Source organism: Humulus lupulus, chromosome 8 (genome assembly GCF_963169125.1).
Source record: "Humulus lupulus chromosome 8, drHumLupu1.1, whole genome shotgun sequence".
Classification (NCBI taxonomy): Eukaryota; Viridiplantae; Streptophyta; class Magnoliopsida; order Rosales; family Cannabaceae; genus Humulus; species Humulus lupulus.
Window position 1 is genome coordinate 63,584,521 of NC_084800.1, and position 23,782 is coordinate 63,608,302.

Here is a 23,782-nt window from a genome sequence, read left to right on the forward strand (position 1 = left end):
CTTGAAACATACTTCAGACTTTACGAGTTCATTCGCTGTGAATCCAGCTTTCGAGGTCACATTTAACATGGCTCGAAATCTGGGTATAACATTTTGCCCCCTCAAAAGTATTTGTTCGAATCCTAAGAGAAGGAAACTTTTGAACTACTTTCTTCGGGAACCGTACCGTCATATACTTGAAAATGGACACGCGTCATTTGGGTATTGCTCATTTACGGTACTTGAGTACCTTGGAAACCTGCCCACGATCATTCGTCTGCCACCTTTTCGGTTCCATCATGTCATTGACCCCTGACCGTCGGATTTCATTAGGATTCTGGCCAATGGACCAGATTAACCCTTTTTATCACTTTTCTCCCTTTATATATTCAAGGTCTTCTTCTTCCTCTTATTTTACACACATCAGAAACAAAAAAGGGAAGGGACGAAACCAGAGACCAACCCAGAGAACCTCTTTCTCGTGCATGTTCTCCCAGCCGAGAAAACAAAAGACCTCCGGTTTGTTCGAGTCCGTGAGCTCATATTTGCAGCCTCTCCTTCAGTCAGCAATTTCTCTGCAATCGCCATTATTGTGTAAGTGTCCAATCTTTGTTTTCCCTTATCCCAGTTTTTGTTCATATTGTTCTTGCTATGTCTTTGAATGTACTAGTTTATTTTCTTAGTACAAAACATTAGGGAATTTTTGTCTGATAGGCTTTTATGTTTTAAGTTTCCATACTGGGTTTACATCACTAGTTCATATCCAGTTTTGATGTTTGAGCAAGATTTCTGTTTTCTGGGTTTTAAAATTTTAAAAAACGTTTCTTGTACACCAAGATATCGGGTATAAAACCCTGGCTTTGACAAATGCACGATACCCAAGGTTACCCTTTCTGGTTATCCGCCACTCTTTTTCCCCTGATTTTTGGGATTCTCAAAAAAATTGTTTACTCTCCTCCCTTTCTCGTGGAACGCACGCTCTGACCCTTTAATAAAGGTCTTAGCATCGAGCTTGTTTTGTTCCTAAACTCTGAGCTCGTCCTATCAAGCTCGTAATTCTTGCATGCATGGCCCTCACCATTTTTTCTTTCTCGCTAGATGTCACAGAATCTGGAAAGACGGTGGGGGTCGTTGCTAGCAATCCCTTACTCGCCAAAAACCCCCGAGCCCGGAATCGTTGTTTGCTCGGAATCAACGTCGAATCCGTGAGTACGAGCTTGCACGTGAGCAAGAGGATATTCGAGCTCATTACTGCCGCCAAATAGACGAGGTCATAGAGGGGAAGAGGAGAACTCTTCGGGAGGCCCTTTATCCAGAGTCCAACTCAGGGCCTAGGCCGATCCCTCTCGACCCCGCATTAAAGGTCACCGTCACGTATAGTCCAGGAGAACTTCAATTTTCACTAATGGGGGAGCCTTCTTCCTCGCAGCCGAGGAAAGAAATCTTCGAGGCCGAGCACTATCGGAGCTCGGTTACCTCGACAAGTCAGATAACCGACATTCTGGCCCTCCATGGCCTCAGGTTGTAGGGTTCTCTGAACTGTCGAGCTCCAGCCGCTCACGAACGAAGTTGTTACGCCCCCGGGGATCGTGACAACAGGCTGAGATACGCGGCATGGAGCCAGGAACACATGAAGGCGGGGGCGCTGTTACCTTTGAAGTCTTTTTTCAAGGACTTCACGAACTTTGTTGGGTTGGCCCCGTTCCAGCTCAACGCCAATTCTTATAGGGTCCTGTCGGCCCTAAGGTCGCTATACCACGAGCTGGAGTGGGAAGGGCCTTCACCTCAGGAGATTTTATATCTCTTTTTTCTGAAAAGCAACCCCTCCTGAGATCGGGGAGGAGATGGCTTTTACTATCTTTCGAGCTATCCCAAAGAGAAGAAGGTCTTTGAAGATCTCCCCAATCATCCACCTGATTTCAAAAAAGCCTTCTTCTGGACAGATGGCCTGTCCCCATCTCGACACTACTTGTTCAGGCGGATTCGTAAGTATTCTAGTTTTCTTTATCTCTGTGCTCGGGATTTTAGCTGTAAGGCCCGTACTTAGTTGAAATGTGTCTTGCTTTCCAGCGAATTTTCAGTGTCCTACTCCTGACGAGGCAATGAAGGGGCATAGAGAAACTCTGCTCCAACTCCCTCATGGCAGGAGGTCCCTCTTGTACCTTTTACATGAGGATAAGCTCCGAAAATGTGGACTTTTGGGAGAGGGTCAGTCCACCTTTGACTGGTCCAATACAAAGTATGAACATTGGGAGCAGGTGCCTTTTCCCACAGGTGTCCTCCCTTTGAGGAGAGAGGTGAGGTCCCCACTTCCAGTTCGCAGAAGGAGTCCGCCATCGGGGAACGAGGCTAATGACGAAGCCTCGAGTTCGGACTCGGATGAAGGTAAAGCCCTTCTTACCTCGAGAATGTGGTCCCCCACCTTACTAAAGCATAAGCCCGATAGGTTAGTTTCATGCCCGCATGATAGATACCACTTCTACATATGGAGTTGGGTAGACGCTTGTGTTCATAGGTTTGATAGTTGGCTCGGGAAGTATGACACCATGTATACTTCAGACGAGGTGTGGAACGAGATAGCTGTCCAATATGGGACCAACGATTATAGGGACCTTTCGAGGTTGACGTCCACCTATAGGGAAGGTACTCCCCCCGCCTCTTCTGAAGATGGGGGAATGTCATGGTCCCCGAGCTCTAGTTCGGGGGAGAGTTCCAGTTAGGTCTTTTCTTTTCTTGGTTTTTTCTTTTTTATTTTCCAAGCTCATTATCATTATGTCTAACTTCGATTGGAACTGTGCAGGTGCCATGGATCCCGATCTCGACACTGTGCTTTTCAGTGATGAGGGAACTGGAGCTCAGAAGAGTAAACGCCCGAGAGCCTCGCGGAGGTCCGACCGACCATCCAAGGTCCCCAGACGCCTCGAGAAGACCCCAACAGCTCAGGTTACTTCGAGCACAACCGAGGAACCGATTGTCCAGGTTGATGCGTCTGGTTCAACTGCGCCCGTCTCGCTTCCCCTGACCGACACTCAAATAACAGTCGGCTAGCCCCCAAAGAAACCTTCCGTCACCAAGGTTCGACTGCCGATGGCCTGACCTCATATTGAGGAGTTTGTGCTTGACAGCGCCGCTGGGACCCAAGGGGCTGTGCTTAGCTTGGACGTCCTCTCTCGAGTGGGTCAGAGCTTTTCTGGCTTCTGTGCCGACCATTGGGACCTCGTGCACAAGGCCTCGGACTGTAATACTCTTTATGATAAGAGTATTGAACTCACCGCCGCGGTAGCCTTCGCAACTCTCTTTTAACTGTTTGTGCCTCAGCTCGCGATCTAATTCGTTCTTTGTATTTCAGGCCCTTGTTGTTTCAGCACAGCTTAATTATAAGCTGACCAACGAGGTGCACACAAGTATGTCTCTGGCCCAAGAGTCGAGGGATCTCCAGCTTAAGATGGCTGATGAACTCAAGGACTCGAAGACCGAACTTGAGAAAGTGAAGACCCGTCTCGCGGAGCTGGAGAAGACGAAGGCCGAGCTTGAACAGGCGAAGACTCGTCTTGCCGAGCTGGAGAAGGCTAACGCTAAGCTCGAAGAGGAGAAGGCTGCTACTTTCGACATTATGGAAGGCGAGAAGGCCCGCCTCCAGAACGAGTTCAAAGAGCAGAAGGAGAAGGCGGTTGACCAGGCCATGTACAAAATTTGGGTTGACAATGCCGACCTCGATACCAGCTTCCTGGGTCCTCTCGAGGCCAAATATGTAGAGCGGTGGAGTGCCCGTCTTGAGGCGAGTGAAGCTGCTCGAGAGGCTGCTCAGAAGGATAGTCATGCTATTCGTCCTAGGGGGTCTAGTGTCATTGACGTCGGAAAAGCCAAGGGAACTGTTCCTTCTTGATTCCTACCTCGGGGCTGTGTCCCTCTATTGTTTGTAACTTTTATTTATGCCCGTAGGGCTGATACAAATTTTTTTTTTATAAACTTATATATGCTTTACATTTCTTGGCTCGAAATATTTTGCATATTTTATATGAATGAGTTTTTTATGTTTATTTATTCATACAAACATAGTGTGGATTTAGGCTCGAGACTCGATGCATTCATGCATCGTTTGCTCGAATTATCCGCTTCCAATCTCGTTATTTATCAAGGTCGGATATTACTTTAACCACGAACCCGAAAGTACTTATATGGTATGTGATGTGAATGGTTTAGTTATATCTTTTTGCTTAGTTACTTTTTACTCGTCCTCGGTTTTTACTCCGAAGTTATGAGTTCGAAACTATTTTTCTTTAAGATATTCCAGCCTCGATCTCGACTTATCTCGGAGTAGGTTTAGGTTCCTACTTATCGTCGATTAGTTTTTTGGCTAGTTTGCTCCAAACCTATTAAGTTTGCACATCTGGTTAAATCCAAACGTTATTATTTTTTGATAGTTCGGTTGCGTCCAAACTATCTAAGCTCGCGTATCTGGTTAAATCCAAATACTTATGTTTTTTGATAGTTCGGTTGCGTCCAAACTATCTAAGCTCGCGTATCTGGTTACATCCAAATACTTTATTTTTATTTTTAAATCAGTGGTATATATACCGATGATGCCCCCTTAATATCCTATGAGTGTGACCATAGGTTATTAAATTAAGAGAGATTGCAAAAATAAAAGGGATAATGTATTGAACTAAATAAATCTTTATTTGATGGAATTCAAAAGCAACAAACTAATACAAATAGAAAGTCATGGTTACAGGCAACACTTTTCCTACACTACTGATAGTAAGGTCTAAGGTGTTCGCCATTCCATGCTCGCGGTACCAGGCTCCCGTCTAATCTCGCAAGTTTGTACACACCGGGACCGATGACTGATTCTATCTGGTACGGTCCTTCCCAATTCGACCCGAGCACTCCAGCTGCTGGATTTCGTGTTGCCAAAAATACGCGTCTCAACACCAGATCTCCCATTCCGAACTTTCGATCTCGAACCCTCTTGTTGAAATACCTGGTAGTTCGTTGCTGGTAAGCAGCGTTTCTCAGCTGAGCCTCTTCCCTCTTTTCTTCAATCAAGTCTAAGGTTTCCTTGAGATGAGTGTGGTTTGAACTTTGATCGTACATCTGAGTTCGGATCGTTGGGATTTCGACCTCAATGGGCAACATTGCCTCGCAACCGTATGCTAGAGAGAATGGGGTATGTCCTGTTGACGTTCGAGCTGTGGTCCTATATCCCCATAGGACTTGAGGCAATTCTTCGGGCCACCGTCCCTTCGCCTCCTCCAACTTTTTCTTCAGGGAACTTTTGAGAGTTTTGTTCACAGCTTCGACCTGGCCATTCGCTTGAGGGTGAGCTACTGACGAAAAACTCTTTATTATGTCGTTCTTTTCACAAAAGTTGGTGAACAAGTCGCAATCGAACTGGGTTCCGTTGTCGGATACGATCTTCCTTGGCACCCCATATCGGCACACGATGCTTTTTACTACGAAATCAAGGATCTTTTTTGAAGTTATAGTGGCCAATGGTTCAGCCTCCGTCCATTTTGTGAAGTAATCCACGGCGACTACAGCATATTTTACCCCGCCTTTGCCAGTCGAGAGAGAGCCTATGAGGTTGATGCCCCATACCATGAAAGGCCATGGGGAAGTCAACATGGTCAGCTCGGATGGTGGAGCTCGGGGTATCGTGGCGAATCTCTGGCATTTGTCGCATTTCTTCACGTACTCGAAAGAATCTGTTTTAATGGTTGGCCAGAAATATCCTTGGCGTATGATCTTCTTGGACAGGCTATGCCCCCCGGTGTGATCTCCGCAAAACCCTTCATGAATTTCTTCAAGGATCTTCTTAGCTTCGGGAGGGGTTACGCACCTAAGTAACGGCATGGAATATCCCCTCCTGTATAGCTTTCCGGCCAAAATGGTGTAGCGGGGAAGTTGATACATCAACTTTCGAGCTTGGTTCCTGTCTCTTGGAAGGACTCCGTTCTCGAGATATTTAACTATTGGGGTCATCCAGGTAGGCTCTGTGTCGATCATACATACATCTTCCTCCTCTGGCTCATTAATGCTAGGTGCCGAAAGGTGTTCTATGGGCACGACGTTCAGTTCTTCATTTTCTGCGGATGTGGCGAGCCGAGCTAAGGCATCTGCATTTGAGTTCCACTCGCGGGGAACCTGTTCGATTGTATAAAATTCAAAACACTCTAATGCGGATTTTGCCTTCTCTAAATAAGCTGCCATTCTTGTGCCACGAGCCTGGTATTCTCCCAAGATTTGACTAACCATGAGTTGGGAGTCACTGTAGCAATGTATAGCCCTAGCTTTGAGCTCTTTTGCTATACGAAGTCCCGCGAGTAACGCCTCGTATTCGACGCTTCGAAGCCAAATCTTAAGGCAGAATGAAATCTGCTCCCTGCGGGGGTAACCAAAATGACCCCTGCCCCCGTTCCATTTTCATTTGATGAGCCATCGACGTAAAGTTTCCACAGCTCGTGGGCCGGGGTTATTACCTCGTTGTCGGCTATGCCAGTACATTCCACTATAAAGTCTGCCAACGCTTGTGCCTTAATGGTCGTCCTCGGGTGGTAGGTGATCTCGAACTTTCCGAGCTCAACAGCCCATTTAAGAAGTCGACTTGAAGCTTCTGGTTTAGACAAAACTTGCCTAAGTGGTTTATCAGTCAGCACATGGATGGGATGCGCCTGAAAATAGGGGCGGAGTTTTCGAGACGAATGAATTAAACTGAGCGCGATTTTCTCCATCAATGGATATCTTGACTCTGCCCCCAGTAATCTTTTACTGATGTAATAAACGGGTCTTTGCACCTTCTCTTCTTCTCGAATGAGCACTGCGCTTATTGCATGTTCGGTGGTCGAAAGGTATAGGTACAGTACTTCTCCCGTCTCAGGTTTTGACAAGATGGGTGGTTCCGCAAAGTGCTTTTTGAGCTCCTAAAAGGTCAACTCGCATTCCTCCGTCCATTCAAACTTCTTACCTCCTCTCAATAAGTTGAAAAATGGGAGACCACGGTCTGTAGATTTCGAGATGAATCTGCTTAAGGCTGCCATCCTGCCAGTCAAACTTTGGACATCTTTATGCCTTCGAGGTGAGGGCATGTCAATCAGGGCCTTGATCTTGTCGAGGTTGGCCTCGATTCCACGAGAGTTCACGATAAAGCCCAGAAATTTTCTTGAAGACACCCCAAAAGTGCACTTCTGAGGATTTAGCTTCATGTTGTATTTCTGGAGCACGCCGAAGCACTCTTCGAGGTCATCAACATGGTTCTTGTTGAGTTGAGACTTGACAAGCATGTCATCAACATAAACCTCCATGTTGTTCCCTATTTGTTCTGAAAACATCATGTTCACAAGCCGCTGGTATGTGGCCCTAGCATTCTTGAGCCCGAAAGGCATGACATTATAGCAGTATAGGCTCTTATCCGTGATGAAGCTCGTATGTTCTTGGTCGGGGGCATGCATGGGAATCTGGTTATATCCAGAATAAGCATCGATGAAGGACATCAGGCCATGCCCCGCCGTGGCATCCACGAGCTGGTCAATCCTTGGCAACGGAAAACAGTCTTTCGGGCAAGCTTTGTTGAGATCTGAGTAGTCAATACAGGTTCGCCACGTCCCATTGGGCTTTGGGACCAACACCGGATTGGATACCCAGTCAGGGTAAAAGGCATCCCTAATAAATTGGTTTGCCTTTAACCTGTCAACCTCCTCCTTTAGTGCTTTCTTTCTATCTTCGTCCAGCTGTCTTCGTTTTTGTTGCTTCGGGGGGAAGCTTTTGTCTATATTCAGTGCGTGGCTTGCTATATTCGGACTTATTCCCACCATGTCCGAGTGCGACCACGCGAAGACATCCTGGTTTTTCTTCAAAAAGCAAATTAATTGCTATTTTGTCTCATCTTGGAGGTGTTTTCCGATCTTCACCTTTTTCGAGGGATCGGTTTCCTCGAGCTGAATTTCTTCGAGCTCCTCTAAAGGTTCGAGGTCAAATTTCTCCTCAATCCTTGGATCAATCTCTCCGTCAATCTCTAAGATCGTTCCGTCTTTGTTTTGAATGATGGCGAGTGCTTGTGCGCGCGTCTGTTTCTTTCCTCTCAAGGAGATGCTATAGCATTCCCTCCCTGCTAATTGGTCTCCCTTCAATGTTCCGACTCCGCTAGGGGTCGGGAACTTAAGGGCTAGATGCCTTACTGATGAAACTGCCCCCAGCCCGACCAGGGCGGGTCTCCCGAGCAGCACATTGTAGGCTGATGGTAAGTCTACTACCACAAACTCCATCATCTTGGTTGCCGAGACTGGGTAGTCTCCCAAGGTCACAGGGAGCTCGATGGATCCCATGCAGGCGGTCCCTTCTCCTGAAAATTCGTACAAAGTAGTTGCACACGCTTTCAGGTCGCGAAGGGAGAGTCCCATCTTTTCGAGGGTAGCTTTGTAGAGAATGTTGACTGAGCTCCCATTGTCTATGAGAACTCGGTGGACCCTTTTATTGGCCAGCTGGAGGGTGATGACCAGTGGGTCATGGTGAGGAAACTGGACATGGGACGCGTCTTCCTCAGTGAAGGTTATTGGTTGTGTTTCAATCTTCTGGCTTTTTGGAGCCCTAGGTTCGGGTTCATAAGGAGACCCATCCCCAGTTTTCAGCTCGTTAACGTATCTCTTTTGGGCATTGCTGCCTATTCCTGCGAGATGAGGCCCTCCCGAGATGGTTATTACATCCTCTCCATCTATCGGCGGGGGCCTGTCTTCTTCCCGAGCTCGAGAATTATTGTTTTGTGCCGTCGGAGGCGCGGCTGCTCTCTGGCTCGCGGCCGCCTGACTAGTACTCTAGTTTTTGACATATTGCTGAAAGTAACCTCTCGAGATCAATCCTTCGATCTCGTCCTTCAGTTGTCGACATTCATCAGTTGTATGCCCGGTGTCTCTGTGAAATCGGCAATACTTACTGGAGTCCCTCTTGGATTTTTGATTTCTCATCGGGTCCGGACGCCTAAAGGGGACCTGGTTTTCATTAGCCAGGTATATGTTCTCCCGAGACTCATTGAGCTCGGTGTATACTCTATACACGGAGAAATATCTCTCCCCCTTCTTTTTCTTTCCTCCCTCGGCTTCGGGGTTACTCCCTTCGTTCTTTTTCCTCTTGGAAGGGTTTTTCGCGATAGGCTTTGGAGCTGCTGGGTCCGCCGAGGTTGAGGCAGAGTTGACGTTTATCGTTGTAGTTTCGGGCTGGGAAGTCGCAATAAGTGTCGATCTCGCTTCCTCTACATTGACAAACCTCTGCGCTCGTCTGTTAAACTCGGTTATGGACCTTACTAGTTTTCTTTGCATGTCGTCCCAAAGGGCGCTTCCCAGCATTACGCCAGCTCGGACAGCCATTAGGTGCCCACTGTCATCCACGTCCCGAGCTTGGGCAACTTCCAGATTAAACCTTGTTAAGTAACTTTTTAGTGTTTCGCCCGGCTGTTGTCGAACGTTAGTTAAGGTGGATGCCTCTGGTCTGACCCCCATTATTGCTATGAACTGCTTCTTTAAGTCTTTAGACAACTGCTCCCAAGAAGTTATTGAGTGTCTCTTATATTTTTCGAACCAGCTTTTGGCAGGTCCTGTCAACGATGCTGGAAACAACATGCATCTGAGCTCGTAACCCATGTTACTGGCTCTCATTATGGTGTTGAACGTGCTCAGATGACTACACGGGTCGGTCTTTCCTTCAAACGTCGGGACATGAGGGATCCGAAACCCTTGAGGAAATGGAGTATTGGAAATATGGAGAGCAAATGGTTCGAGCTCCTCGTCAGAGTCTTCATATCGATCATTCCTTTGCTCGTTTTTCAAAAGCCTAAAAGCCTTTTCAAGCTGGTCGATTCTTTCTTGGACTGGGTCCGCAAGGGGTACTGTCTGGAATCATTTGTCATCGATCATGATTCCAGGCTTGCGTCTCCGCAAGGGATCTCTATGCCTATTCAAGCGATCCCTCAGGTCGTCATTACCCCGACTTTGATTCAGGTGCTATCGCAGGTCGGGACGATTTCTGCGGTTTCCAGTATTCTTACGACCTCGGTCATGCTTGCTGACCGACCTGGTATCTCCAAAATCATCACTGGTAGAACTCGTCGCATGGTTATTTCGTGATGGATTCTTTCCGTGTCGCCTCGTCTCCGCCGTGCGAGACCGAGATGTTTGACTCTTTTCAGATGGGGCGCCTCTCCGCTCCTGGAAAGCCTCCCCGTTTCCTTGTCTTCCTCCCGTACGCTCTTCGCCCTGATCTCGAACGGGTTGAGCATTCCTGCGGGGAGGCGAAGGATATCTTATAGGTGATGGAGGAAACCGTATGGGCGACGGTGGCTGCCACCCATTTCTCGGCCTAGATGGTCCGGAGTTTGCTCGAGATGGGTTGGTTGCATGCGGTGCACTCCCAGGTATCTGAGTCCGAGCCTCTGCAGGGGTTTGGTTGTTCTCAGTTCCTGCAGGTACCTCCGCAGGCGGGTTAGCCGGGGCCCGAGCTCGAGTACTCCTCTGGGGCCTAGGTGGAGCAGATGGCTCTGCTGGTGTCGGAGGTTGAGCCGGCCTCCTTGTGGTAGCATCTTTTCGTGGACGCCCACGGGGTCTACGGGGAGGAACGTGTACGTCCCTCGGAGGAGGGACTTGGTTTTCGCGCGGAGGCGGGGGCTGAGCCACCTGCGCCTCTGCGGCTATCCTTGTCAACTCCTCATTCCGTTTGTTGGCCTCTGCCAACTACTGCTTTAGTTGCCGGTTTTCTAGTTCCACAATGGGAACATACCACTCAGGATTGTAATACATATCCTCATCCCTTTGTGGAGTAGGTGGTCCCCGGGAATCGGAAGATCCACTTCTTTCTTCGACATCTGGGTTTTCCATTGGCTGTTTCCCAGGACGTGTTGGGTAATTTTCTTCAAGTGTGTTCTGATTATTAGTGGCCATGACTTACTCAGGGATGAATGCTTAAGGCTCTCAATGAAAGCACCAAACTGTTGACGCCGTTTTTCGTCAACAGTGAAAGAAGAGCACGTAAACAATGAACAGTAATGGCCAATATAAATATGATAATACAAAACACGATTTTTACGTGGTTCAGCAGTTAAATCTGCCTAGTCCACGAGTCTTTTTTATTAAGCTCAAGATGATCTCTGAAAATTCTTCCAAGGGTGAATTCTTCAGAGTTTTCTCTCAAGGTTCAGAAATTCGGTCATTTACAATGGTGCATGATCTCTCTATTTATAGAGAAGATTGCAGAATACTATCCCACATACTTCGGGTAGTTACTCTTTTTGTGCAAATAAATTAAATGGCTTTAAACGCCTGTAATCCGATATAAAAGGAAACGTCCCCTGAAAACCAGGGGGCGTATAACTAATCAAATAATATCCCATGATTTTAGGGGATTTACCGTAATAAATGTAGACCACGTCTCTTATGGACAACACTTGTAGATGTTCAAGATTATTATCATATATCTCCAAAGCCTTATTCTCCCAGGTCTTACATCAACTTTCGAGCTAATGACATCTCCCGAGGTCACATGGCTTTCGAGATCGTACTCGCGTCAGGCTCGGAACCCCTGATCCGAGGTCATCCCTAAGGGTAGAACCATCTCGGGAGCTCCCCTTCGAGATCGTGTGGATTTCGAGGCCAATATATTCGAAGTCGTCTCAACTTTGCAGGCTCGATGTCTAGTCTTGAAACATACTTCAGACTTTACGAGTTCATTCGCTGTGAATCCAGCTTTCGAGGTCACATTTAACATGGCTCGAAATCTGGGTATAACAGAAATAAAGTGAGATATGATTTATGTATTTACATAGGTATATGTTTATCAACCCTTGTTTTTTGTTTTAGTTTTTAGTATATTTGTCATTAAATTAATTTCAGTTTTTTAAGTATACTTATAATTCTAGTTTATATTTAATATATGTTGGGTTGTTTTTGTGTTATTTTTTAGTTGTTTAGATTTATGTATAGTTGTTTTTCATGTTATTTTTGTGTTGTTTTAGATTTATGTATGGTTGTTTTCACATTGGTTTTTAGTTGTTTTAAGTTTATATATAGTTGATGTCTAATTGTTGTTTAGTTGTTTTAGATATATTTTGATTTTTTTTTAAAAGAACTTGTTAGTATGCAATGGGTTGATTATAGTTGTTGTTTTTTTGGTTGTTTTTAAATGTGTCTAGTATGCAAAGGATTAATGTTTAGTTTTTGTATTATTGTTGTTTTTTAGTTGTTTCATTAACACCGTATTTTTGTAAATATAAAACTTTAAAAATGTATTTTTGAAAACTTAAGATGGTATTTTTGAAAAAAAAAATGTAAAAAAGTAAAAATAAAAACACCAAAAAAATTATATGTTTTAATAAACCCCTATTAATAATAATTAAATTAGTTGAAAATAAACTAAAACCTTAATTTTAATATATAAATAATTATATATTCTAAAATTAATATACTATTGATTTAATGTGGAACATAAGATAGTATTTAATTTATCATTATGATAATCCAAGCAATAATACAATAAAGCATACAAGCATATACTTACGAAAAGATATTACCATTACATTTGCATAAGGGTTATATGGTTTTCCTCGTATTACAATCACTTATTACATTATTATCACTATTATCATTATTACATATAAAGATACAATATCATTATACAATCACTTGTATTATTGTTGAGATAAAAATACGATTTATTATTGTTGGAGATCACCAAACCTCTTTGCACAGCTTACTGAGTCATCCAATATCATCTTGGTATCATATTTGTATACAAAACCCATGTCAGTCAGCTTACGCGAGGCCCACTCGATTTTTCTACTCGGCCCTTCCAAGTACCTGAAACCGTTCATTCCACTTAGAACACTACTTTACATGAACTAAAACGGCCTTAATAATTTTTGTATAATTATATAAAAATAATATAATAGACTTTTGATACTTTTATTCTAAAGTTATGACGTGTCCAAATCTGATTGGAAGAAATCTAAGTCAAAGGAAAATGAATAGGGAAATTTGAGTATCTATGCATAACCTAACCTAGGTGCATATAACAAAAGAATATCATTATAAAATTAATGCTAGTATTTGTTTAGTTTTCAAAAATACATTTATATGCACCTATCGAGGTTTATTGAGTTTTCTGTAAATTTTTACATTTCAGATCTAAAAAATTGTGAAAAAATTACAAAAAAAAACTAAAAAATCATGCACAGATCTATTCGAAATGCATAAATTAGTGTTTTAATTGATAAGGGATGGATGAATGGTGTTTAAAGAATAAAAGTGACCCGAGAGAAAAAATAGATGAAAACTAAAAAAATAATAAGAATATTTTTTAAAACCAAACAAATACTAGCATTATTTTAAAATAATATTAAATAATGATATTTTTTTTTATATATACACTTATAATACGCATAAATACCCAAATTTTCCAATGAATAAGTACTTACTGCTGCTTCACGTGAAAGTGAGGATAATGTTGGGCATTATAATATGTGGCAATTTCTGAAGATGAGATTAAGGAGCTGGCACACAAGACTCTGCCATGGATGGAAGAGTTTTCCATGCAAAATATATGAGCTTCGCAAACATCATCAATGTGTACAATCGGTATTTTCCCAATCAATGCTTCTAAGTAGTTGAGCGAATTGTTATAAGCTTGATTGTTTGTGAGCTGAGAAACTATTACTTTTGTAGAATCGGCTGTGAACCACTTGACTGTATCTCCTCCCACAAGGCCACATGCAAGTGTCACAACCTCCATTGAACCTCCTGCATTTTCCTTCCCCAAGCTCAGAATTTCTTTCTCTGCTAATGTTTTTGAATCTTGATAGGCCTGTATATGTGTTAAGGACAATAATTAATATTGCTTATTGAATTTAATTATATAGGCCCTCAAACTGTATGCATGCAAACTTTACACTTCACATTAGACTCGATCGATATACTTTCATTATTATTTAAAAAAAATCAGGAATTATCGTAAAAGTTCCACAGTAGAAAGGAGGGAAATAAAATTAGATTATTATTATACAAATTTATTGCTATTTTAAAATTAAATGAGTAAGGATATATTAGTAGGCTTTGAATTATGTTCAATTTTGTAAAAACGAAATGCATCTTCTTATGTACTGCAAACTTTGTTTTATGTACTTAGGTTAAAATTGAAAAAATTGCATATATCACTTTAAATTTTAAAAGAATTTGAAAAATACATAATTTTACAAAAATTATAAAACTACAGATAACAATTCTATTTCTGCTTAATAATTACAATTTTTTATTTAGTTTGTAAATATTATTTACAAAATTGCAACATATGGTTATAAATTTGTATTCTTTAATTACAAATTTGTAAATTTTGGTTACAAAAAAAAATTGTATTGTATAAATTTGTAAACTTTGTTTAAAATATAAATGCTCAGTATTTATGGTTATGTCCCTCCGTATTTTTGGAATTTTTCCAAATTCTGTATTTTTAGTATTTTTTTTAAATCTTAGGTATTTTTGTAAACTTCCAATTAAAATTTAGAGAACGACTACGATGTTGAACCAATACCGTATGTTACGTTCCAATTCACATACGTGGACATGTTATGACCCTAATTTTTTTATATGACTATTTTTATTATAGTTAGAGCAACACTCTCACACTTTTAAAAAAAATTCTAAATAATTTAGAATGTCAAGAACATAATATTACGCATTTGGTGGTACTGGAAATTTCGATTCTTATTTTTGGTACTTTAAATTATTAAAATTTCTCAAAATATGTATAAAAATTATGTGGTAACTACAATAAATACTGTGATGTATAAACATGTAATCATAACTTATCCTCAAGTGTAAAAATACATAATTCAATGTAGTACTGCACAAAAAGTGTATGGTACCATAAACGTTCCCTAACATTTTATATATTCTGAACTTGGTTTGATGTACTTATTTAATCAAGAAGGTCTGTGGATAAATACAATGCATCCTTATGGAGCAAAGTCATATCCTTATATTAGTAGTTTAATGTTATGCCCACTTTCTCTCTAAAATATTTGGTGGGACCTACATAATTTTTTTTCACTCATTTTTCATTTCTCGTCTTTCTTTCTTTTTTTTTTCTTATCAATCATGCATTTCTTTTGTTCCTTTTTCTTTAGTTTTCTCTCCAAAATTTTATTTCCTCTCCCCTTTTCCAAACATAGGCTAACCCACAAGACAACACCAATAATAAAGCCTAAAAAGCATCTAGCTAGGTTAGATGGTTCTAGTTCTAAATACATCTAAAAGTTATTAAGATCGTTGCTCATTTATTATTAATTCACCTCAACACACTACTTTAATTAAGGTCAATTCTAGACATAGGCGTCCCCCATCCTAGGGCCCCAAAAATAAATATGTATTAGAAAAGTAACACTTTTCAAAGTTAATTTGGAATTAGGTTAGTGAGTGTTGGTATATCTTTATAATAATTTTGTAAAATATTACTATTACCTTAAAAAAATAGTTACTATAAGGTGGAACCCAATCCAAAGGTGTCCAACACGATTCATCCATAAAGTCCTTAAAACCGCTCTTGTCTTCCTTGATCGGAGATGCAGAGACGACGGAGGCAGTGTAGATGAGTCGCCTCACGCTTCCTGATCTTGAACAACTCATTGCTATGCTTCTTGTCCCAGCTACAGCAGCCTCAACCGTCTTCTTGTACTGATCCCCATAAAATATATTCTATATAATAAGGTCTAGATAACGAAAATTCTTGATTATAACAATTTTTATTTTTTAATGTTAACTTTAACAGAATATTCTTATATTTAACGGTAGTTTGTAAACACTTAAACTTAAATAAAATAAAATAAATAATTAAACAAATTAAAATTGGATATTTTTGAGATATTTTACAATGATAATGATTTAAAAACAATAAAATCATATGTTTTATAACTTAAATAAAATTTGATTAAACTTAAACTCACTTATTAGAATAATATCATATTAAACATATAATATAATCTATTGTGAATCAGCAACAAATTATTTTTAAAAAAAATTAGCAAGAAACTTAAATTTAAAATCTACGTATAATATTTAATATTATATTAAACATATAATATATAATCTCTTGTTGTCACTTTCAAATTCAAAAACTAGAACAAACATAAATTTAAACAAAAATAAATAAACTATTTAATTAAAATAAAATATTTATTTCAAAATTTATATGACATTAATATAAATTTAATAAAAACAATTAATAAACTCTATTAATAAAACTAAGGAAACATCCATATTGCATGTTGTTGTGTCTAGTATATAAATGTATATGTGTGATGAAGGGTAAAAACTAAGTAAAGTTAATGATAAATTATATAAACTTGGGAAAATATCATTTTTATCCAATGTATTTTTTGCTAAATATGGTTCTCTATTTTCAAAATTTTCAATTATAATTTTGTGCTTTATAAAGTATACAACAATTATCCTTGCATCTAATTTTTCAATTTATTTTAATATAATTTTTTTAATTGATTGATTTTATATTTTATTTTCAAAACTACAAGCAAAATGATATTAATATGATTTTTTTTAATTTTGAAAACATTTTACCTTATTTGATCACAATTAATATAACTTAATTAATTAGTTATTTAAAAAAATATTACTTGATTAGTTTATTAAATTTTACATTTTTTAAATTATAAATATAAAAAAATGATAAAATAAATTTTTTTATGAAGTGTCATATATAATATTAAAAATAATATTGTTTTGAAAATAATGAAAATTTTATAAGAAAACAAGAGTGAATGTTTTATAAAAAATAAGGCGTTATTTTATTTTATTAAGGTTAATATGATGTATTATAGTGTTAAAAATTAAAAATATAATAATAATACATAAATAAATTTGATGAAAGTGTCATATATATATATATATATATCTATTATATATAAAAGTGTGTAGATAACGGAAATTCTTGTTTTTAACGATTTTTTATTTTTTTAATATTAACTTTAATGGAATATTCTTATATCTAACAGAATATTCTTATATTTAACGGTAGTTTGTAAACATCTCTTAAACTTAAATAAAATAAAATAAATAATTAAAAAAATTAAGATAGGATATTTTTTTTAGATATTTTACAATGATAATTATTTAAAAATAATAAATAATTAAACAAATTAAAATATGATATTTTTGAGATATTTTACAATGATAATTATTTAAAAATAATAAATGATTAAACAAATTAAAATAGAATATTTTTTAGATATTCTGCAACAATAATTATTTAAAAATAATAAAATCATACATTTTATAACTTAAATAAAATTTAATTAAACTTAAACTCACTTATTAGAATAATATCATATTAAATATATAATATAATCTAATGTGAATTAGTAAAAAAATTACTTTTTAAAAAAAAAACTAGCTAGGAACTTAAATTTAAAATACACGTATAATATTTAATATTACATTAAACATATAATATATAATCTCTTGTATATATATATATATATTAGGTAGAAGAAATATGTAATGCACGTTTGTTTAGTTTTAAAGCATTAAATATCGTTTATAATTTTAATAAAAACAAGTTCACTATTTTTTTAAATATATATATATATATATATATATAAAATAGAATGAATTATAATTCTATAGTATATACAACTATTTATCATTACTACATATAGGATATCAAAACACAACGTTGACATAAATATATATATTTACATGACTATATGACATATATATAATATAATAATATTTTAAAAAAATTAATAATAGAAATAAAATAAGAATAGAAAAAGTCATAATGTAGACAATAGTATACATATGCATAAACTATTTTTAGTTTCTAATGTATCTCACAATGTCTTTTGGTGAATTTGATAAAGAAAAAGAGTTTCAATCACTTGATAAAAAACACACTATCACACAAATTTATAAGATAAAAATGATATGTATGCTTTTATTATTTTTAAATAAATATGATCTGATTATTAAAATTATCATAAAATATCTTAAAAATATCAAATTTTAATTAATTAATTAATTTTTTTTGTTTAAGTTTATGTTTGTTTTAGTTTTTGAATTTTCCAGTGACAACAAAAGATTATATATTATATGTTTAATATAATATTAAGTTTAAGTTTAATTAAATTTTATTTAAGTTATAAAATGAATGATTTTATTATTTTTAAATAATTATTATTGTAAAATATCTAAAAAAATCCTATTTTAATTTGTTTAATTTTATTTAAATTTAAGTTATATTTATAATCTATCGATAAATATAAAAAATATTATGTTAATTATAAGAATATTCAGTTAAAGTTAACGTAAAAAATTTTAAAAAAAATATTTAATCAAGAATTTATGTTATCTACACATTTTTTATATAGAAGAGATAAGAGATGTGAGATTTTAACAAATATATATATTAAATTCAAAATAATTAAAAAATTTATTAATTATAATAAAATAAGTGTAAAATGTCTTATTTATAAAAAAAGATTAAACAAAATAAGTTAAATGGTTAATTTTGATAGATTTAATCAAACAGAGAGGGTATTTAACAAAAACAAATGAAAAAGAAAAGAAAAAGGTATTTAATTTCGTATATTTATTTATAGAGGGGATAAGGAAAGTTAACCGCTTCATTATCATGGGGTTGATGAAAGAGAGTGGCCACATGGAAGACGTATGTACAACCATGAATGGCACTGTCAAACTCATCTGGTTTGTATATGTCAGCTTTGAACAACAACAGTCTTGCCTCTGCCCCTGGAAACCCCTTTAGAAGCCCTACCTTGGATTCATCATCTGTACCGGTTCACCACATCACATACAAATATTATATATATATATATATATATGTATATGTAAATATAGATATAGTATGTATACTATGTACCCAAGTTCCTTAGAGTTGCATGAACTGTGTAACCCTTCTCTAAAAGTTTCTTGACAAGCCAAGAGCCAATATAGCCTGATCCTCCTGTAACGCATACTCTGCACTCACTCTTCTCCTTTAAATTTAATCCTTCCATTACGAACTATATCTTAAATTTCTCCACAGTACTAACACTCTTTTTCTGTGAAAAATAAGAAGCTTGAGTGTTGGAGATGATAACATTCATATAGATATAGTACTCACCATTTTGGTTATGGCAAAGATAGTATGGACGAAAGAGAGCCACGTGGCATGGCAAGCTAAAATGAGTTGTAAAAATCATTTCACGCGTTGACTAAAAGGTAGTGCGGGCCTCAACTAGGCAGGTGAGTGGTTTCCTAAATAGGGATGTAAATGGGCCTAAATAGGGATGTAAATGGGTGCGGGGCCAATCCGTCCCGTTAAAGACATTTCACGCGGGTCGGCTTACATCCGTTCCGGATGTGATAGAGCGGGTCAGATCCGATCTAATAAATATTTTTTTTCTTTTTATTTAATTAAAGAAAAATTAATTTTTTAAAATATGTTACAATATAAAAGTAAATGACAAAAAAATATCTCATACTAGACATAAATGAGTTGCCTAAATTTTTTTTATAAATGGTCTTGCATACTGAAACACAAAAAATAAATTAATATACTTCAAAGCAAAACATCAATTTTCTCATCTATCTCTCTTAAATATACTTTGTCTTATTTATATATTTATATATATATTTGGATCGTGGATCACCCTAAATAGTAGTAGTAATTAGTTTTTTTTTAAAAGAATCTTTATTACAAAAAAAAAAAACAACAACAACAACTGGGTCGGGTCGTGATCCAACCCGCTTCAATTGCTAGCGGGTCGGGTCGGATCTCGACCCACCCCGTTTTTGCCCCGATTATATTCGAATCAGGGGCGCCCCATCGGGTCGGGGCTCCGACCCGCCCCGATTCGCCGGGTTTTTTTGCCATCCCTATGCCTAAAGTCTCCGAACATAAGAGGCCTTATCTTGTGTGTATCATTATCTATATGTATATATTATATTTTATAAAAGATTAATGTATACTAATAAATGACTCGTGTAAAACCACATATAAATGTGTGGTAAATATAATAAAAATAATAATAAGAGAAAGACAAAATAAGAAAGGAAATGGAATACAACAAAACGATAAACAAGATGATTAAATTATAATAGATTGCTTATCTCTGTTTTAAAATTCTCATTGTTAGTGTTAGATGAAAAATTTACTATTCATAGAAAAATAATTAGCTGAAAAATGACATATTCCTTGTAAGTCCATCTAAGTTTTACAAGTAATACTTTAGATATAGAAAAAATATATATATATCTAACCTAAAATATGCATCAAATTCCTAGTGGAAAAAATATGCATCAAGTTATATTAATATTAAAATTTGAAAGGAAAAAAAACTTAAAAGAAAAAGCCTGCCCCAGATTTGCTTGGGTCACCTACTCATAAGGGGATACTAGGTGCATGATATTTTTGTTCTTTTAGATACAACCACTCAATTCCTTTCCAAATTCTGGTTCACCTATGAGAGATGTCATTATCTTTACAATGTTGATATTTGTTACCTTAGAGTATATTGCTATTTGGTATTTTAAAGTAACCAATACTATATAAAGTGATACTTTATGATTAGTTAGCGATATTTCATAATATTTATTAAATTATGATATAGACTCAAAATTGAATTGTACCAATAACAATGTACCACCTCCTTGTCCTTGTGGTGATAGACACCACTCATGTCCCTTATATTTATTTGGTATATTTATATTTTAACTAAATTTAGATTTGACTCCTTAAATAAATACTTATTTGATATCTTGAAAATAAAAAACGAAATAAAATGATACTTAAGTTCAATATTAGTTAACAATTTTTTTTAAATGACTAATTACTTTTAATTATAAGTAATTAAAATTATAATAAAACAATTATAAAAAAAATATTCCAACATGTGTCATATTATAATTGGACTAACTTATTGTTCTTTTAAAATAATAAAAACTTTATAAACAACTAATTTTTATTTTAAAAAAATAGGGGTATTTGCAGCATATATACCTAATATTTTTGTATTTATATACCCAAATCTATTTTTTTCAGTAAAAATACCAAATGTTACACTTTTGTTGACACTACAAGAAAAAGACTCTACAGCGAAGACATCTATTGCGACTACTCTAAAGTCGTCGTTGTATGTAGGCAAAATCCACGAAAAATTATTTTCTCTTAATTTATTAAAAAATAAGCTACAGTGACAACATGTCGTCGCTATAGGGTCGTCAATAACACACGATCTGGCCCTCCAAATTCCTAATACCCTACAGCTAGTCGTCGCTGCATGATTCCAGGAATTTGGAGGGAACATGAGGCGGGAACTGACTATACAACGACGACATATCGTTGCTGTAGGGTATTCATAAGAAAAAAAGAGGGAAATATGTTTGCCTATAGCGATGACATGTCGTTCCTGTAGGATGCTCAGGGAACTCAACTGCCCATAGTTGGTTGCCTATTTGCACACCTTATATCGACAACATGTCGTTGATGTAGAATTCAATATATCCACTAATGAGTTATTTTGTACTCTACAACGACGACATGTCGTCGCTATAGGGTCCAAAATAAAACGTGGGAACGTGAACCGCCAAAAAATTTAAGTCAAATTTCACTGGCTATAGCGACGACATGTCGTCGCTGTAGAGTAGACAGGTAGCACACGAGAGGATTCGTGTACTATTCACTATCCTACAGCGACGACATGTCGTCGCTGTAGGGTCTTACCGCTTGAGTGAAACAGTGTGTTATAACCCCCCAGGCAGAGCCTTTCTTCCTCATTTTTCATCCGCCCAGCGCCTCCCAACGTCGCCCAAGGTGTTCCGACGCCATTTTTGGCCCTCCATTGTTAAGGTTAGTTCATTTATAAACAATAATGTAGTTATTTGTTTTAAATTTAGTTTTTTTTATGATTATTTGTGAGTATTTTGTATGTTATTGTAATGGGTTTTGTTAAAAATTTTATTGATTTTTTTTTGTTTTCAGATTGTATTGGAGCATCCCGAGCATTTTCCCAATTCATTAATATCATCCCAGGCCTTATCGTATTGTTTGTAATCTTTATTTTTATTTTTTTGTGATTGATTAGTATATTAATTGATAAATGTTTATTAAATTTTTTTGTTGTTATTTTGTATTTCAGATTGCATTGGAGAACTCTTTGGATATCATCTCTAGATTTTGGGTATTTTTTTTCCAATTTTTAATATGTTTTGTTTTGTGATTATTAGTGTATTGATAAATAATTATAGTTAATTTGTATACATAAATAGTTTTTAAATTAAATTTGTATGTTTGTTAATTTTATAGTTCATTTGATATTAAGTTATGAAAAATTGTTAGGTTAGATTAATTTTTTGTTTTCAATTGTATACATGTTAGGTTAAATAAAATTTGTGTTTTGAATTATATTTATGTTAGGTTAGATAAATAATATGTTTATAATATCTTTTTGTTGTTTTTATTTGTGAATTCAAATGATTGTATGTTCTAGGACTGGTTTATATGTATTTATGTAGATTTTAAATTTTGGGATATGTTAGATTACAGTCGTTATGCTGCCGAAATTTTTGTAGATTTAAAAAAACTAAACATTACAAAATCGTTTTAAAGTTAGTGTGTTAAATTTTTTTAAAGGAATTATTAAAAATTAATTAAAATATCATAAATTGGAAATTAAAATAATAACTTTACAATTATAAAACATTATCAATATTTTTTATAAAATAAGTAGAAATTAAAAGAATAATCTTTAACGGTAAATTAATAGATTTGTAATTAAATATATATTTATATAATTATTTTTATAATATATTCATAAAATTTGATAATATATGTAGATAAAATAGGCAATTAAGTTAACTTTATTCTTAAAATTAAGTTAAGATTAAAATAATAAAATTTTATTTTTGTTTTTAAAAAAATAAAAAGTGAAAATTATATTAAGAATTTGATAATTATTAAATAACATAATAATAATTATAATTAAATATTTATTACATAATGAAACTTTATAATACATTCATAACTAACAATAATATATATTCCTAAAATTTGATCATATATATTTGTTTACCAAGAATTACTCCTACGTAGTTGACACGTGGCAGAAGTACTGCTCGACTATCGACCAGAAGCACACCGCTTCGTCAAGGTTAATTTTTAGATACGACCAGGCTGGTCGTATAACCTGATTTATTTCCTTCTTAAACTGTAATCTTATAATAACTGCATTGAATATTTCTTCATTATTATCTTGATACGCGATTATTAAGGAAAGATAGGGCACGTTGGCATATGTAACTCTCCTTGAGCCTATAAATATACATGAAATAGCTCAAGGAAGGGACTTTTGATTCCTGAATCTTTTTGCTAAGATAGAGAAAAAGAGAGAGATATATAGTGCAATTATCCATCATTTTATTGTATTTCTTCCAAAGTTTGTGAAACTCAAGAACCCTAGTTCTTTGATCACTGCTTTGAGATTCAATCTTAATAATAGCACTAAGTGGACGTAGGTCATTACCATCTTTTGGGGCCGAACCACTATAAATCCTTGGTGTTTTCTTCTCTTCCATTAGATCATCTTTTTTACTTGACATTTTATCATTTGTCGTATATTTAACTCCGTGTCGTTGGCCAAATCGTGGATCAACAATATTCATAAAATTTAATAATTTATTCATAAGATTTCATAAAATTATTAGCAAATAAATATAGTTTTTGTTACACCCAGATTTCGAGCCTTGAGAATTTTGATCTC

General features: G+C 36.3%; 1 protein-coding gene across 1 annotated transcript; it reads right to left on the minus strand.

Moving 5' to 3' along the window:
* Positions 1-12,509: 12,509 nt before the first annotated feature.
* On the minus strand, positions 12,510-19,108 carry LOC133797529 (NADPH HC-toxin reductase 1-like). The gene is made up of 5 exons (XM_062235455.1): positions 18,904-19,108; positions 18,643-18,812; positions 15,471-15,683; positions 13,433-13,818; positions 12,510-12,815 (listed from the first exon to the last, which is right to left on the minus strand). Exons 1-5 carry the CDS (start codon positions 19,037-19,039, stop codon positions 12,674-12,676), a joined length of 1,047 nt encoding a protein of 348 aa, XP_062091439.1. The 5' UTR covers positions 19,040-19,108; the 3' UTR covers positions 12,510-12,673.
* Between the last annotated feature and the right edge of the window lie 4,674 nt (positions 19,109-23,782).

Bases quoted from the DNA above. Each gene is read 5' to 3' on its own strand.
- LOC133797529 (XM_062235455.1), bottom strand. From the start codon at position 19,039: ATGGAAGGATTAAATTTAAAGGAGAAGAGTGAGTGCAGAGTATGCGTT. The intron at 18,813-18,903 runs GTACATAGTATA...GAACCGGTACAG, and splicing joins TGCAACTCTAAGGAACTTGG to ATGATGAATCCAAGGTAGGG. The intron at 15,684-18,642 runs GTTAACTTTCCT...TATGGGGATCAG, and splicing joins AACCCCATGATAATGAAGCG to TACAAGAAGACGGTTGAGGC.